The sequence below is a fragment of the Myotis yumanensis genome, unplaced genomic scaffold (genome assembly GCF_028538775.1).
Source record: "Myotis yumanensis isolate MYYU_CA2020_CCGP unplaced genomic scaffold, mMyoYum1.0.hap1 SCAF_20, whole genome shotgun sequence".
Lineage (NCBI taxonomy): Eukaryota > Metazoa > Chordata > Mammalia > Chiroptera > Vespertilionidae > Myotis > Myotis yumanensis.
The window spans coordinates 10,772,650-10,790,190 of NW_027223771.1; the positions used below are offsets into that span (position 1 = coordinate 10,772,650).

The window sequence follows — 17,541 nt, forward strand, 5'->3', positions numbered from 1 at the left end:
GGCGGAGCGCCCGGTGCCCGGGGACCCAGTGGCCCTGCCCCAGCGGCCGCCCCCCCCCCCCCCCATCAATCATCCAGGTGCTGCTCCTCCCAGGTGGACGTGGGGATGGCACTGTACGGGTCCATGATGACCCTGGCGCAGCGGATGATCATGACCACCAGGAAGAGGCAGAGGAAGACGAAGCAGGCCAGGGTCAGTCCTTTGTCCACGTCCACGTAGACGGGCTCGGGCGTGGGCTCCTCCATCGCGGGCCGGCGGCGGGGGGCTCCTCCTCCGGCTGCCGGGGGCCTGGGACCATCTTCCAGCCCTGCAGAGAGTTGTGCCGGCGAGATCGTGGTCATCATGTCATTATTATTTATTTTTATTTTGTAAATATATTTTATTAATTTTTTATAGAGAGGAAGGGAGAGGGATAGAGAGTTAGAAACATGGATGAGAGAGAAACATCGATCAGCTGCCCCCTGCACGCCCCCCACTGGGGATGTGCCCGCAACCAAGGCACATGCCCTTGACCGGAATCGAACCCGGGACCCTTCAGTCCGCAGGCCGATGCTCTATCCACTGAGCCAAACTGGCCAGGGCTATTTTAATGTTTTTATTGATTCAGAGAGAGGAAGGGAGAAGGAGAGAGAGAAACATCCATGATGAGAGAGAATCATGGACCGGCTGCCTCCTGCACGCCCCCCACTGGGGATGGAGCCTGCAACCCAGCCTGTGCCCTGACCAGGAATTGAACGGTGACCTCCTGGTTCATAGGTTGAGGCTCACTGAGCCACACCTGCTGGGCAGTTATTATTTAACTAGAGGCCCGGTGCACAAAATTCATGCACTCGGGGGATTCATGCACTTGCGGGGTAAGGGGGCCCTCAGCCCAGCCTGCACCCTTTCGCATTCCGGGAGCCCTCGGGGGATGTCCAACTGCCCCAGAGGCAGGAGAGGCTCCTACCACCACTGTTGCCCTCACCGGCCAGGAGCCCAGCTCAGGGCTTCTGGCTGAGCGGCGCTCCCCCTGTGAGAGCGCACTGACCACCAGGGGGCCGCTCCTGTGCTGCACGTCTGCCCCCTGGTGGTCAGTGTGCGTCATAGCGACCGGTCGTTCCACCATTCAGTTGATTTGCATATTAGCCTTTTATTATATAGAACAGGACAAGAGTAAAAGAAAGATTGAATAGTATAGCTTTGTCCATTTAACGTTCTCCAGGCCTGTTTTTGTTGGTTGATGGGGGAAGGCCCTGGTGAAGAGACACATGTCCAGTAAGGTCTGAGAAGTATGGGAAGGTGCCTACCTGTCTGTCAGTCACCCCCGGAAACAAATTAGTGGCCTAATAGGCTGTGGCCACTGCCAGGGCGGGAAACCTGAGTATTTCAACTTCTGAGTGAAGGAGGGCGCTTTCGGCTCTGGGCCCTTGGCCTTTGACCCTCTGGCTTTCTGGGGACGCCTGTCGCAGGGGTCACGCTCCCCTGCACTCACGTGGCCCACGGCCTTGAGGGACCCACACCGTGGACTAACGTACATTTTTAAAAAATATTTATTTATTTTAATTAGCCAATTTAAATTAGTCTGAAATAAGGTTTATTATTATTATTATTTTTAACTTTACTTGTCCTAGGTTAAAGACAATAAAAGATGTTAATGAAATTTTTGCAATTAGTTTTTGAGTAATTTTATATTAGCTATATTTAGGGAGGCAAAAACATAAATTATTTATCTTTTTATATTAGACCTAATATATTGATGTTTAATTATAGTCTTTTAGATGTTTAAAGGAAACTTTTTAAAAATTTCCTTCCAGGATAATTTTCAGGCCGTAGTTATAGAGTTTCAATTAAAGAAAAAAAAAAATCTTTGTCTTTCTTTTTACATCTAGCAACCTACAGGATTAGTTGCTTTTTTTTTGGACTAACGTACATTTTAATTAGTCTGAATACTGAACTGGACCCGGCTGCAATGGGGAACAGAAGCTCTGGACCCTGGTCCTCCTGTGGGCAGGGAGGGTCGTGCCCGCTGGCCTGAGGCAGGGGCAGGGCACCCACTCCCCTCCTCATCTGCCTCGGCCCCTCGGAGGGACAGCCTGCTGCTCCCCCTGCCCCCGGGGAGCCAAGTGCGAAATCCTGGCGCACGTAGTTGCACCGTGCATCCTCACGACAGCCCTGGACGCAGGTCAGCCAGGTGTCACTCTGGCCGTGTTATAACTGGGGAAACAGGCCCAGGAAGGGGAAATGAGCCACCACCTCCCGAGCCACGGCCTCTGCAGGCCCCGCCCTCCTCTGGTGGAAGCAGAGGATCCGGCTTCCCCACCCGCTCCGAAGCCTCGGGAGGACACCTGGGGGCCGGCTTCTGCTTGGCAACCTGGCCTACCTGTAACCACAGGGGATCATGCTGTCCCCTCGCCCACACCTCGTCTTCCTCCTCCCCTGTCCCCGGAGGGCACTGACCTGCTGATCGAACTGGTCACTCAATTGGAGGACTCAGCAAAATCAACGGGATGACTCAGCAAAAAAAATCAATTGCATGACTCAGCAAAATCAATCCGATGACTCAGCAAAATCAATTGCATGACTCAGCAAAATCAATCCGATGACTCAGCAAAATCAATTGCATGACTCAGCAAAAATCAATTGCATGACTCAGCAAAATCAATCAGATGACTCAGCAAAATCAATTGCATGACTCAGCAAAAATCAATTGCATGACTCAGCAAAAATCAATTGCATGACTCAGCAAAATCAATTGGAGGACTCAGCAAAATCAATTGCCTGACTCAGCAAAAATCAATTGGAAGACTCAAGACAGAAGCGAGAGTGCAGAGAGAAGAGAATCCACAGAGAAGGGAGAATTCGAGTAAACAGATTCAGGAGAGAAGCAGGAGATGAGAGAAAACGGAGTCACCTCTTCATAAGGGCCACGGGGTGGGCTGGCACCCTGGGCGGGGCTGCTGCAGGAGGGAGGGGCAGTGGCTGGGCATCGCAGCTGGGAGCCGCCGAGAGCAGTGACCGGTCCCTCGGAGAGCAGGCGCCGGGGCCGGCGTGGCTGGAACAGAGCAGGACACAGGGTCAGTTCTGGCCTGGGCTTTATTCTGATGTCGACTGCTCTCTGCTAGAAATGATAATTTAAAAAAAAATTCTGGTACCACATGAGTAACGATATTCGCCATCCTAACCATGGCTAGGTGTGCCGGTTAGTGGGTTAAGTACACCCATATGTTGCACAGCCACCCCCGCCAACTCTCCCCCCCCCCCCCCCCCCCCCCCCGCATCTGCCTCTAGAACTCCCTTCATCTTGCAAAGGGAACTTCAGGATGGTTCAGATGCATGTGCTGGGGAGGGGAGGAAGGTGCCTTCCCCACTGCAGTCAAAGATCTGCTGCTGTAATTGTTTGAGAAATTTACGACGCAGAAAAGTGTCCGGCTCGGGTGGCTCAATGGATAGAGCATCGGCCTGCGAACTGAAGGGTCCCGGGTTCGATTCCGGTCAAGGGCACGTGCCCCGGGTTGCAGGCTCGATCCCCAGGAGAGGGCGTGCAGGAGGCAGCTGATTCATAATTCTCTCTCCTCATGGATGTTCCTCTCTCTCTCTCCCTCTCCCTTCCTCTATGAAATCACTACAGATATATTTTTTAAAAAGCAATGGAAAAATATCCTCAGGTGAGGATTAAAAATGAAGCTCATCCCTAACCGGTGTGGCTCAGTGGATAGCGCGTCGGCCTGCGGACTGAAGGGTCCCGGGTTCGATTCCGGTCAAGGGCATGTACCTGGGTTGCAGGCACATCCCCAGTGGGGGGTGTGCAGGAGGCAGCTGATCGATGTTTCTCTCTCATCCATGTTTCTAACTCTCTATCCCTCTCCCTTCCTCTCTGTAAAAAATCAATAAAATATTTAAGGAAAAAAAAAAAAAAAAGCTCAGAGCAATGGCACAGCCCACTTGGAGCAAACCAGCGTGTCTGAGCCCGCCCGGCCTGCGCCTGGGCCCCGGGTGTGTACTCCTCGGGGTCCTCAGGGCGCTGGGGGAGGGGGAGGGGTAGAGTTCCACACCCCTCAGCCTCACAGCAGGACCCGGCATTCTGACGCCCCCCCCCCTCCCCAGTCCAGGGTGTGCGTCCAGCTCACAGGGGAGCCCCCCGGGATTGTGGGGGTCAGACCCAGAGAGACCGCCTGGCGACCCTCCCCCCAATGTCGTGGCACCCGGGCCGGGGCCTGTAACCCGAAGGCGGCCCCAGAGGAAGTCAGCATCTTCTAGATCAGCGGTTCTCAGCCTGTCGGTCGCGACCCCTTCGGCGGTCGAACGACCCTTTCACGGGGGTCGCCTAAGCCCATCCTGCATATCAGATATTCACATGGCGATTCATCACAGGAGCAACATGACAGTGATGAAGGAGCCACGGAAATAATGCTATGGTTGGGTCACAACAGGAGGAACTGTATTGAAAGGGCCAGAAGGTTGAGAACCGCTGTTCTAGATCTTTCCATCTGGGGCGAGTGCCAGGAATGGGAACGCGGAGAGCAACAGATCCGCCTCCTCCCCGCCTCCCAGAGGGAGCTGCCCGCCAGCCTGAACCACCCGCGGGCACAGCCCCAGCCAGCTCCCTGGGGAAGGGAGGGCATGGTGCCCGGGGGGACACAGCCCTGAACTCGGGGGCTGCTCGTTCCCTGGGGGGTTGGGGGGGACCCTCCCAGCAGCCTGCCCCGTGGTCCCCAACATGACTGCCTCCACCTTCAGCCCCGAGGCTGCACTATCGCCAGCTTCCCGGGGAGCTAGATGCAAACTTTTTTTAAAAAATTTATTTTATTGACTTTTTACAGAGAGGAAGGGAGAGGGATAGAGAGTTAGAAACATCGATGAGAGAGAAACATCGATCAGCTGCCTCCTGCACACCTCCTACTGGGGATGTGCCCGCAACCTGGGCCTGTGCTCTTGATCAGAATCGAACCCGGGACCCTTCAGTCCACAGGCCGACGTTCTATCCACTGAGCAAAATTGGTTAGGGTTGTTTTATTTTTTTTAATATATTTTTATTGACTTCAGAGAGGAAGGGAGAGGGAGAGAGAGATAGAAACATCCACGATGAGAGAGAATCATGGATCGGCTGCCTCCTGCACGCCTCGCACTGGGGATCAAGCCCACAACCCAGGCCTGTGCCCTGACCAGGAATTGAACCCGGGACCTTTCAGTTCGCAGGCCGACACTCTATCCACTGAGCCACACCGGCCAGGGCTGGATGCAAACTTGCTTCAGAATCCGGGGTGCTGATCTGGGCGCGTGAATGACCCCAAGGGACGTGGCTGCTGGGGTCATTTTTTTTACTCTTTTTTTGTTTGTTTGTTTAATATATTTTTCTTGATTTCAGAGAGGAAGGGAGAGAGAGAGAGAGAGATAGAAACATCCACGATGAGAGAGAGTCATGGACCGGCTGCCTCCTGCACGCCCCCCACTGGGGATCGAGCCCACAACCAGGGCCTGTGCCCTTGACCGGGAATCGAACCCAGGACCTTTAGGCCTATAGGAGGACGCTCAATCCGCTGAGCCACACCAGCTGGTCCGGGCACTTTATTTATTTATGTTTTAATTTATTTTTTAATCTTCACCCGAGAACATTTTCTCATTGATTCTTAGGGAGAGTGGAAGGGAGGGGGAGAGACAGAGAGAAACATCGATGTGAGAGAGACACAGCCATGGGTTGCCTCCTGCACGCGCCCCGACCAGGGCCCGGGCCGGGGAGCAGCCTATAACTGAGGTCCGTGCCCTGGACCGGAATCGAACCCGGGACCCTTCAGTCCGCAGGCCGGCGCTCTATCCACTGAGCCACACCGGCCAGGGCCCCAAGTGTGCACTTTCAGGGTGGGGCGGGGGGTGGCAGGTCCTAGTGGAAAAGGCCAGGAGTGAGAACACACAGTTCTGGTCACGCCGGCCGGTTGCTAGGGAGCCGTGGGCTTGTGAGCACCTGGGGCCCTGCCGCCTGCGTCTGCCAACCTCTGAGTCCTTCCGCCGCCGCCTCCTCGCTCAGGAAGGAGGCCGTGCCAGGCGCCCCTGCCCACGTCCCTGGACCTGCCACCCGGCACGGGTGTCGGGCAGGGCCTGGCTTTGGGAGCCCCCACGGGGCCTCCTGGTGGCCCGGTTGCTGGGGGTGGGGGTCGCCAAGTGGGGTTTCTCTGGGGTGGGGTGCGAGTAGCCCCCTCCACCCAGGGACACCCCTCGCCTCCCCTCACCTCGGGCTGTTCTGTGATCCAGGCCAGGAGCCCTGGAAGGGGGACGAGGGTGGCCGATCGCGGGTGAGTGTGAGGAGCGAGGGCGGCGGGACTCTGTCACGGCAGCATCCTCACAGGCCAAGTTCAAAGGTCAAGTTCAGCAGCGGCAGCCAATGCCTCGGGCCAGAGGCCAGAGCTGCTGCTGTTCCCTAGGGAATCCAGACCCTTTTTTTAAAAAAAAAAAAATGTATTTCATTTTATCTTCATTTAATTAAAAAAAATTTGGGCCTGGCTGGTGTGGCCCAGTGGTTGGGCACTGAACTATGCACCAAGAAGTCACGGGTTCGATTCCCGGTCAGGGCACACGCCCGGGCTGTGGGCTCGGTCCCCGGTGGAGAGCGTGCAGGACGCAGCCGATCCATGGTGTTCCTCTCTCATCCATGTTTCTCTCTGCCCTTCTCCCTTCCTCTCTCAAAAATCAATAAAAACGTACTTTAAAAAATTATTTTTTTGGTTAAAATCCTCACCAGAGGATATTTTCCCATCGATTTTTAGAGAAAGTGGAAAAGAGAGACAGAGAGAGACATCGATGTGAGAGAGACACATGGAGGGGTTGTCTCTTACATGTGCCCTGACCGGGAATCGAACCCGGGACCCTTCGGTCCGTGGGCCGGCGCTCTACCCACTGAGCCACACCGGCCGGGGCTCTCTGTCTGGAGTCCTGGACGTGCCTGCCTGTCCTCTGCTCAGCACAGAGCCTTCCACTCACACACACGCTGCTGGACGCGTCCTCTCCCCCAGCCCAGCCGGAGCCCGGCCAGCGAGGCTCCCACACACAGACGAGGCCGGAACAGATGGGCACAGCCCCGAACTCAGGACAGGGGGGGGCCCTCGGGGCCGGATGTGTGGACAAGCACAGCGGCCACCATCATCCCTTTCATCTCCATACACAGAACCGAGGGTTGGGGGGGGCCTGACCCCGGGGGCCCCGGGTGGGGGCCCGGCCTGAGGCTGCGACGGCCCCGATTCTCCCAGGAGGATGGGCAGCCCGGGCCGAGGTCTCCGCGTGGGGAGAGGGGAAGCACCGGGCAGGCTCCCTGCAGAGTCTGTGCATCAAAGGCGGGTGCAGGGGGCCTGGTCGGCAAGGCCCCGGTTTGTGCACAGTCCCGGCCGAGAGAGAGAGAGAGAGAGAGAGAGAGAGAGAGAGAGAGAGAGGCGCAGACGCTGCCCTCTGCCCCCCAGCGAAGGTGACTCGGTGGCCAGGAGCCGTGCTGCTCCTCGGTCCCCTGGCGCTGTGACGGCTGCTGGGCCCATCTCCCCCGCGGACAGCTCAAGGTCAGCCCTACGGCGGCCGGGCACCGGCCCCTCCTGAGACACGATCTGTGTCCCAGCCGCCTCCACAGACCGGGAGAACGTGGGGGGCGTGTGGGGGGGGAGGGAGGAGGGACGGAGCCAGTCCTTGGGTTTTGAATCTCTGCCCAGGCCCCACGACTAGCAGGGCAACGCGGGCCTCTCTGGGCCTCAGTTTCCCCCTGGGTGAAACGGATGGCGATGAGATCAGAGGGTCAGCAGGCCGGCCGGCGTGGCTCAGTGGTGAGCGTCGACCTAGGAGCCAGGAGGTCCCGGGTTCGATTCCCGGTCAAGGGCACACGCCCGGGGTGCAGGCTCCATCCCCAGAGCACGGCATGCAGGAGGCAGCCGGTCCGTGATTCTCTCTCATCGTGGATGTTTCTCTCTCTCTCTCCCTTCCTCTCTGAGATCAATAAAGTTGTTTTTTTCTAATTCTTCACCCGAGGATATTTTCTCATTGATTTCTAGAGAGAGTGGAAGAGAGGGAGAGACAGAGAGAAGCATCGATGGGAGAGGGACACATGGATGGGTTGCCTCCTGCACGCGCCCCGACCAGGGCCCCGGACCAAGGAGGAGCCTGCCACCCAGGTCCGTGACCAGAATCGAACCCGGGACCCATTGGTCTGCAGGCCGACGCTCTATCCACTGAGCCACACCAGCCAGGGCTAACATTATTATTTTTTTAAAACACTGTAAGGCGACGCCCTAACTGGTTTGGCTCAGTGGATAGAGCATCGGCCTGCGGACTGAAGGGTCCCGGGTTCGATTCCGGTCAAGGGCACGTACCTGGGTTGCGGGCACATCCCCAGTAGGAGGCGTGCAGGAGGCAGCTGATCGATGTTTCTCTCACATGGATGTTTCTAACTCTCTATCCCTCTTCCTTCCTCTCCGTAAAAAAAAATCAATGAAAATATATTTAAAAAAATAAAAAATAAATAAAGTTAGGCCCTAGCCAGTGTGGCTCAGTGGATAGAGCGTCAGCCTGCAGACGGAAGGGTCCTGGGTTCGATTCTGATCAAGGGCACGTCTGGTGGGGACGCGTGCAGGAGGCAGCCCATCGACGTGTCTCTCTCTGTCTCTCCCCCTCCCTCCCACGCTCTCTCAGAATCAGTGGGAAAACACCCCCCGGGGAGGAGTCACAACAAACAAAGGTCGGAGGTCACGCTCCCGTCTCCATGGGACCCGGGAGGAGGCGGGTGGCCACCAGGGGGTTGAGGAGAGGGACTCTGAGGCCTCCCGGGCTCCGTGGGGAAGAGGATCCTGATGGATGAGCCGTGTCTGCTGCGGGCAGGGGAGGGAGGGAGGCCCGGCCGACGTGCACCATCTGTTTGCCGCCTCCGTGGCCCAGGGGGCTCCGTCCGAGCCAAGGAGGCGTCGGCGTGGCCCGAGGGGGCTGGACGGGGGGACACAGGCCGGAGGGTCCCAGGCCTCCTGTTGGCCACCAGTGCCAGCTGCAGGGTGCCACACACACACCGCCCCCCCGTGCCCGTCGCGTGGGGCCAAGTCGTGCAGCCACCTGCGTGTGGACATTCGTGTCCCGGAAAGAACATCGTATTCCAACCCCCAGGGTCTGCCGCAGGCCTGGACGGCACGATTCCTTATCTATTTCTCCTTTCATTTTTTTAAAATATATTTTTATTGCCCTGACCGGTGTGGCTCAGTGGATAGAGCGTCGGCCTGCGGACTGAAGGGTCCCGGGTTCGATTCCGGTCAAGGGCATGGACCTGGGCTGCGGGCACATCCCCAGTGGGGGGCGTGCAGGAGGCAGCTGATCGATGTTTCTCCCTCATCGGTGTTTCTAACTCTCTATCCCTCTCCCTTCCTCTCTGTAAAAAATCAATAAAATATATTTTTATTGATTTCAGAGAGGAAGGGAGAGGGAGAGAGAGAGAAACATCCATGATGAGAGAGAATCATGGATCGGCTGCCTCCTGCACGCCCCTCACTGAGGATCGAGCCAGCCACCTGGGCATGTGCCCTTGACCAGGAATCGAACCCAGGACCCTTCAGTCCGCAGGCTGATGCTCTACCCACTGAGCCACACCGGCTACCCAGTCAAGGGCACGTACCTGGGTTGCAAGTTCGATCCCTGGTCCCAGTCAGGCAGGACCCGTGGGGGAGGCCGCCCATGGATGTGTCTCTCTCACGTCGATGTTCCTCTCTGTCGCTCCCTCCCTCCTCCCCTCCCTCCCACTCTCTCTCTCTAAACATCGACGGGAAAAATACTCCCCATTGAGGATTAGCACCGACAACAAAAATCCGACGAGCCCCGTTTGGCACAGACCTGCTCTCGGACCCCGAACTGACCTGGGGGCGTTCAGGGCGCTTCTCCCATCACCAGCTTCCTCGTCGGGAAAACGGGGTGAGCGTGGCTACCCCCGCCCGGCCAGAGGGGCTCGGTTGGTCGAGCGCCATCCAGTGCACCGAAAGGTTGCCGGTTCGATTCCCGCTCAGGGCACACGCCTGGGCTGGAGGTTGGATCCCCGCTCGGGGCGCGTACAGGAGGCAACCGATCGATGTCTCGCTCGCACATTGATGTTTCTCTCGCTCTCCCTTCCTCTCTCTAAGCATGTCCTCAGGTGAGGATCTATCATAGAAAAGAGTGATATGCTAATGAGACCGAACGTCCTTCCGGGCGTCCTTCCGGGCGTTCTTCCGGACGAAGCTGGGGCCGCAGTGAAGCAGCCCGGGTCCCAGAGGGAAGCCGGTGCCGGCAGCCGGGCGAAGGAAGGCCTACTCTTGCACGAATTTTCATGCATCGGGCCTCTCGTTGAAAAATAATAAATAATTGATACTCTGGGAATGACACTTGAATCTATAAAACACTTGGCATGTAGTAAGTACTTTAAAAAGAAGAGATCTGGCCCTGGCCGGTGTGGCTCCGTGGCTAGAGCGCCGGCCTGTGGACCAAAGGGTCGCGGGTTCGATTCCGCTCAAGGGCACGTACCTCAGTTGCAGGCTCCATCCGGGCCTGGGTCAGGGCCCATGTGGGAGGCAACCGACTGATGGGTCTCTCTCACATCTATGTTTCTCTCTCTGTCTCTCTTGCTCTGAAAATCAATGGAAAAAAATATTCTCGGGCCCTGGCCGGTGTGGCTCAGTGGATAGAGCAGTGATGGCGAACCTACGACACGCGTGTCAGAGGCGACCCGCGAACTCATTTTTTTGGTTGATTTTTCTTTGTTCAACGGCATTGAAATATATAAAATAAATATCAAAAATATAAGTCTTTGTTTTAATAAGGTTGCAAAGATCCAAAAATTTCTCTATGTGACATGGCACCAGAGTGAAGTTAGGGTTTTTCAAAATGCTGACACGCCGAGCTCAAAGGTTCGCCATCACTGGGATAGAGCGTCAGCCTGTGGACTGAAGGGTCCCGGGTTCGATTCCGGTCAAGGGCACATGCCCAGGTTGGGGGCTCGATCCCCAGTAGGGGGTGTGCAGGAGGCGGCCGATCCATGATTCTCTCTCTCCTAATGGTTGTTTCTCTCTCTCTCTCCCTCTCCCTTCCTCTCTGACATCAATAAAAAAAAATTTAAAAAAATTCTCGGGGGAGGATGAACCCCCCCCAAAAAATAAATAACAATGAGGAGCCCCGAATCTCCAAAGGGCAACTCAGTAAGGTCCCCCGAATGCTAACCCGCCGGCTGGGAACCCAGGGTTCCTTCTCCCCTCCGGACGCGAGAGAGATCACTGCCTCTCGGCAGGTCCTGCGGCCTCGCAAACACACCCCTTCCCGGCGCCCGGCCCTCGGGGCGGGGGAAGGACCCGACGCACTTCAGGAATATATTTCCTCCCCAGGCAACTCACCCGCATTTGGAAAGGTTGTCCCACTGAGAATTGTAATGTGAACTTCGGTTTAAAAAAACACAATTATTATTGTTATTTTTTTTTACTGCCATGGACCCGTTCCACCGCTTCTCATGCCAAAACTCACCACTTTCTGGTCTCCCCCCCCCCCCCCCTCCCCCGTCGGCGCTTGTTAGAAACACTCAGCGAAGAGCGAGCCTTGGAACGCGGTCAAGTTCGTAAGCGCCGTTCCTCTGTTGTGGCCAGACGAGTAATTTAAGGAGCTTTTCCTTGAGACCATTTCATTTTCCATTTAAATCACGGCCACGGCGTTGGATGGGAAAGACGCCATCCACCAGCCACCTTAGGACCGCAGGGTGTTTGGTTTTTGGTTTTATTTTGTTATTAATATCTTTGTATTGATGTCAGAGAGGAAGGGAGAGGGAGAGAGAGAGAGAGAAACATCCACGAGGAGAGAGAATCACGGACCGGCTGCCTCCTGCACGCCCCACCCTGGGGATGGAGCCCGCCACCCGGGCACGTGCCCTGCCCGGGATTCGAACCCGTGACCTCCTGGTTCCTGGGCCGACGCTCAGCCGCTGAGCCGCGCCGGCCGGGCAGGACTGCGGGTTCCGAGTGCGCGCTGTGACCGTGTGGCCTGGCAGCGTCAGTATTTGCTGGAGAAAGATCAGCCAGGCAGACTCAGGGTGGCTGCCTCTTTTCTTTTTTTTTTTTTTTAGCTCCGTAAAGGAAATAAACTGGAAACATAAACACGCTCTCTCCACTCGGCTTCTGGGAGCCGGGCCGTTTTTCATTTCCCGGCGACGTAAGGTTCCTGCTATTTTATTTTTAAAGAAACCCTTATCCCTCCGTCATCTTGTTTATCTTACACGGCCGTCGGAGAGATCTCCTGGCTGGAGCTGTTTGCCATCGAGTCCCAGGCCCACTGGAGCTCAGAAACAGATTCCATGCCGCGCATTCATTACTTGCCTTTCGTCCAGGAATTTAAATTGTAAAAAAGCCACTAGAAGAGGTGACAGAGCCCCGGCCGGTGTGGCTCAGTGGATAGAGCGCCGGCCTGCGGACTGAAGGGTCCCGGGTTCGATTCCCGGTCAAGGGCACAGGCCCGGGTTGCGGGCTCGATCCCCAGAAGGGGGGCATGCAGGAGGCAGCCGATCCGTGATTCTCTCTTACCATCGATGTTTCTCTCTCTCTCTCCCTGTCCCTTCCTCTCTGAAATCAATAAAGAAATATATATATATTTTAAAAAAAGAAGCGACGGAGAAAGCCATCATTGGGCCCCGAGAACACACGACGAACGCAGAGGTGGCACCCGATAAGCCAGCAGCCGCCCCCCACTTTGTCTTGGGGACGAACGGGCGCTGCTGGTCTCAGCACAGGCCTCCCCCCCGCCCCCCCCGCCCCCCCAGGCCCGTGTTTGCGGGTGCGGATTCCCTTCCCACGTGTCCACCTGCCGGCGTGTGTCGTAGGCCGAGCCACCCCTGCAAACGGGGCCTCCGTCTAAATCCTGTTTGCACACCACCCGGGAGGCCTTGCTGTTTGCAAGGACCACACACAGTTCGGGGGATCGTAGTTTCTTGTCAAGAGGCGGCTTCAGAGCCCTGGCCGGTGTGGCTCAGTGGGTAGAGCCTCGGCCCGCAGACCAAAGGGTCCCGGGTTCGATTCCGGTCAAGGGCTCGTGGTACCTCGGGGGCAGGCTCCTCCCTGGGCCAGGCCCTGGTCGGAGCGTGTGCAGGAGGCAACCCATTGATGTTTCTCTCTGCCTCTCCCTCTCTCTAAAAATCAATGGGAAAATATCCTCGGGTGAGGATGAGAGAGAGAGAGAGAGAGAGAGGTGGCTTAGGGCGAGGGCAGGCCCGACATCTCACCCGGGTGACTGACCCTTCTGAGCATCTGGTGAGAAGGTGCCTGATGGCCACCTGGTCCCTCCCTTGCAGAACTTTCCCTGCGCACAGTAGGGGCTCCTAGAACATCCGGTTCCAGAATCCACCCCCCCCCCCCCCGCCCCCACAGCCCTGCTCTGCGTCTCTCCGCCCCTGTCAGCCTTTGGGCCCCCCGCTGAGCCCTGACATTGAAAAAGGCCGGCCAGGCCCCCCCAGAACTTTCCCCCGAAGTTACACCCACCGTGACCTTCAGGGCTACGCGGAGCAAAACCGCAAACCCGGCTGGTCCGGCTCCCGGAGCCGCGGGAGGGAGGGCCCGGCCTGTCAGAGGCACCGAAGTTGAAGACAATCCCTTAACTTTGATTCAGCGACACAACTCACCCCGCTCAGCCGCCTCCGTGGCCCCGGCGCCCGGGACCCCCTCCTGGAGACGGGGTGGCCCCGGGTCCCCCGTGGAGAGGAGATGGCGATGCCTGAACGCAGCACCGCGCTCCCCCAGGTGTGGGGACCCGCGCCAACCGCACAGCCCGGGCCGCTGCAGGGCGGGCCGGCGGGGATCCCCGGCTGCCCGGGGCCCCCAGGGCTGCGGGGACCGGCGGGCCCTCTCCGATCCCTGCGCGCGCCCCCGCGCTGCGCCCCCAAGAAGGGTCTCGCCTGCGCGCGGCCCGGGACCCCCCTGCGCGCCTCCCGCCCTCGCCAGCGCGCACGATGCTGCGCCCCAGCCCGCAGGCGGGTCCCGGGAGCCCCCCGCATCCCTTACCTGGCGAGGCGGGTCCGGTGCGCGCGCGCTGGGGGCCCTGGCGGAGGGCCGCGGCCGGGGGCGCAGGGGACGCGGCCGGGCCCGGCGGGGCGCGCGGCGGCCGGGCTGCGGCTGAGTCAGCGCCCGGGCGGTGCAGGGCCGGGCGCGCCGAGGGGGCTCTGAGCCGAGCCGGCGGCCGGCCTGGCATTTTAAAGGCGAGGCGGCTGGATGGGGTTCAAGCGGAAACGCCGGGGGAGAAAGTTCACCGGGGCGCGCGGGCGGGCGGGCGGGGCGCGCGGGCCAGACCCAGCGGGGGCGCGCGGGGAGGGGGCGCGCGAGCCGATCGGAGCGGCTCCGCCAACGAGCCTCCCCGGCAGATGATGATCTCACGGAGGGGCGAGCAGACACCCCTCGCCATGCGTCTGCCTTCCCCGTGCCCCATCCATCACCCCACGGGAATGTCCACGCAAGTGAGGGTCCAGGCCAGGAGGCCGCGCTGCAAACCCTGGCCCGTGCAGAAAGGGGCAAAAAAAAAAAAAAAAAAAAAAAAAATGCTGAAGTTGGGAAACACACACACACACACACACACACACACACACACAGGAGAGGCCCGGTGCACAAAATTCGTGCAAGAGTAGGTCTTCGTTCCCCCGGCTGCCGGCACCGGCTTCCCTCTGGAGGAAGGGACCCCAGGCTTCCCTTGCAGCCCCGGCTTCATGCGGAAGGTTGTCTGGTCTAATTAGCATATTACCCTTTTATTATATATAAAGAAAAATGATATATATTTAAAGAAAAATCGGAAAGCAGGAGAAAAACCATTGCTGCGTGCAGCAGACACATGCCACAGTCGGGGTGGTCTTGCCCTTGCCGCCCACTTAGAAATGGAGTTGAAAAACCTTTCTTTCTTTCTTTCTTTCTTTCTTTCTTTCTTTCTTTCTTTCTTTCTTTCTTCTTTCTTTCTTTCTTTCTTTCTTTCTTTCTTTCTTTCTTTCTTCCTTCCTTTCTTTCTTTCTTTCTTTCTTTCTTTCTTTCTTTCTTCTTTCTCTCTCTCTCTCCCTCCCTCCCTCCCTTTCTCTCTCTCTCTCTCTCTCTCTCCTCTTCTTTCTCTTCCTTCCTTCCTTGGTTAATCCTCACCCGAGGATATTTTCCCATTGATTTTTAGAGAGAATGGAAGAGAGAGGGAGAGACAGAGAGAAACATCGATGTGAGAGAGACACCTCAATGGGTTGCCTCCTGCATGATGATCCCTGACCAGGACCCCCCGCCTGGGAGGAGCCTGCAACCCAGGTCCGTGCCCTGGACCGGAATCCAACTTGGGTCCCTGTGGTCTGCAGGCCGATGCTCTATCCACTGAGCCACACCGGCCAGGGCATCTGTTCTACTTTGTCTTTAAAAAAAATTTGTATTGATTTCAGAGAAGAAGGGAGAGAGAGAGAGAGAAACATCAATGATGAGACAGCATCATCGATCGGCTGCCTCCTGCACGCCCCACACTGGGGATCGAGCCCACAACCCGGGCATGTGCCCTTGACTGGAATTAAACCCGGGACCCTTCGGTCTGCAGGCCGACGCTCTATCCACCGAGCCAAACTGGCCAGGGCCAAATCCAGCCATGATTGATCATTAAAAAAAAAAAAAAGGAAGCAAAACAAGTAATTAGATGGATATATAGGTATTTGTCACAAACCTGGGATGGTGAAAGCCTTTTTAAATATGGCCATATAATTTATAGCTACATGTATTTTTAAAGATTCAGGAAAACAAACAAAAAAAAGCCTGGGGGTAAATTTCCACCTGGCGAACCGATCCTTCTGCACTTTGTTGTTCTAGGCTCTTCCCAAGCCGGCTTCTCCCTCCCGGTTCATCCTTCCATCCTTCCTTCCATCCTTCCATCCATCCATCCATCCATCCTTCCATCCATCCATCCATCCATCCATCCATCCTTCCTTCCATCCATCCTTCCATCCATCCATCCATCCATCCTTCCATCCATCCTTCCATCCTTCCATCCTTCCATCCATCCATCCATCCATCCATCCATCCATCCTTCCATCCATCCATCCTTCCATCCATCCATCCATCCATCCATCCTTCCATCCATCTATCCATCCTTCCATCCTTCCATCCATCCTTCCATCCTTCCATCCATCCTTCCATCCATCCATCCATCCTTCCATCCTTCCATCCATCCTTCCATCCATCCATCCATCCATCCATCCATCCATCCATCCTTCCATCCATCCATCCATCCTTCCATCCTTCCATCCATCCTTCCATCCATCCATCCATCCATCCATCCATCCATCCATCCATCCTTCCATCCATCCATCCGCTCAGCTCAGATCCCAGGGCCTGCAGGCTCCGGTGAAATCCCCGCCTGCTGTGCCCGCCTCCCGCCTGCCCTCTAGCGGCACGAGGAGGGCAGCGCAGGGACCCGGAGCCTTCACAGAGCGAGCTGAGGGTCCGGGTGAGTCCTAGCCGTGCTCTTGGTCACGTTGTTAGGGGTTGAAAGGGCCTTGAAGGTCACGGGGGCCTTGAAGGTCACCGGGGCCTTTCATTAAAGGTAAACATGTGAGATATACTATAATGTTCCTCCGCCTATTCTGACACTATTTTACTTTTTTTCCATATAGTGGTAGCCTTAAAAAAAAAAAGCAATTGGCCTGGCTGGCATGGCTCAGTGGTTGAGTGTGGGACAATAATATATATATATATATTATTATTATTATTCCAGACGTCTTTCCAGACAACACCCCCCGAGGGGCCTAAGTGATTGTTTGGCCCTTTGACTGGTAGCTATGACGTGCACTGACCACCAGGGGGCAGACGTTCAACGCACATGCGTGGAAACATAGAACAGATTGATGAATCTCAGAGGGAATGGTGGGTGCGGGGGAGGGCAGAAGAGATTAGCCAAAGATCTTATATGCATACTAGAGGCCCGGTGCATGGATTCATGCACCGGTGGGGTCCCTTGGCCTGGCCTGTAGGGATTGGGCTGAAATCAGCCCGGTGCATGGATTCTTGCACTGGTGGGGTCCCTCGGCCTGGATTTCAGGGATCTGGCTGAAACCAGCCCAGTACTTGGATTTGTGCACTGGTGGGGTCCCTTGGCCTGGCCTGTGGGTACCGGTCTGAAACCAGCAGTCCAACACCCCCTGAGGGGTCCCAGATTGCGAGAGGGCACAGGCCAGGCCAAGGGACCCCACCAGTGCACGAATCCGTGCACCAGGTCTCTAGTATACTAATAAAAGGGTAATATGCTAACTAGACCGGACATCTTCCAGACGTCTTTCCAGACAAAGCCACGGTAGCAAGGCTGAGGCAGATGCGGAGGTGGTTAGGGGCAATCAGGCTGGCAGGGGAACAGTTAGGGGCATCAGGTCGGCAGGCAGAGGTGGTTAGGGGCCATTAGGCAGGCAGGCAGGTGAGTGGTTAAGAGCCAGTGGTCCCGGATTGCGAGAGGGATGTCCCCTGAGGGGTCCTGGATTAGAGAGGGTGCAGGCTGGGCTGAGCCCCCCCCCCCCCGCTGTGCACAAATTTCATGCACCAGGCCTCTAGTATATATATATTATAT

General features: G+C 56.8%; 1 protein-coding gene across 1 annotated transcript; it reads right to left on the reverse strand.

Moving 5' to 3' along the window:
• Positions 1 to 27: 27 nt before the first annotated feature.
• Positions 28 to 14,043, reverse strand: CTXND1 (cortexin domain containing 1). The gene is made up of 3 exons (XM_070400490.1): positions 13,986 to 14,043; positions 2,891 to 3,031; positions 28 to 307 (listed from the first exon to the last, which is right to left on the reverse strand). The coding sequence occupies exon 3, from the start codon at positions 243 to 245 to the stop codon at positions 66 to 68; it is 180 nt and encodes a 59-aa protein (XP_070256591.1). The 5' UTR covers positions 246 to 307; positions 2,891 to 3,031; positions 13,986 to 14,043; the 3' UTR covers positions 28 to 65.
• Between the last annotated feature and the right edge of the window lie 3,498 nt (positions 14,044 to 17,541).

Excerpts from the sequence above, each read along its gene's own strand:
- CTXND1 (XM_070400490.1), bottom strand. The coding sequence starts at position 245 with ATGGAGGAGCCCACGCCCGAGCCCGTCTACGTGGACGTGGACAAAGGA.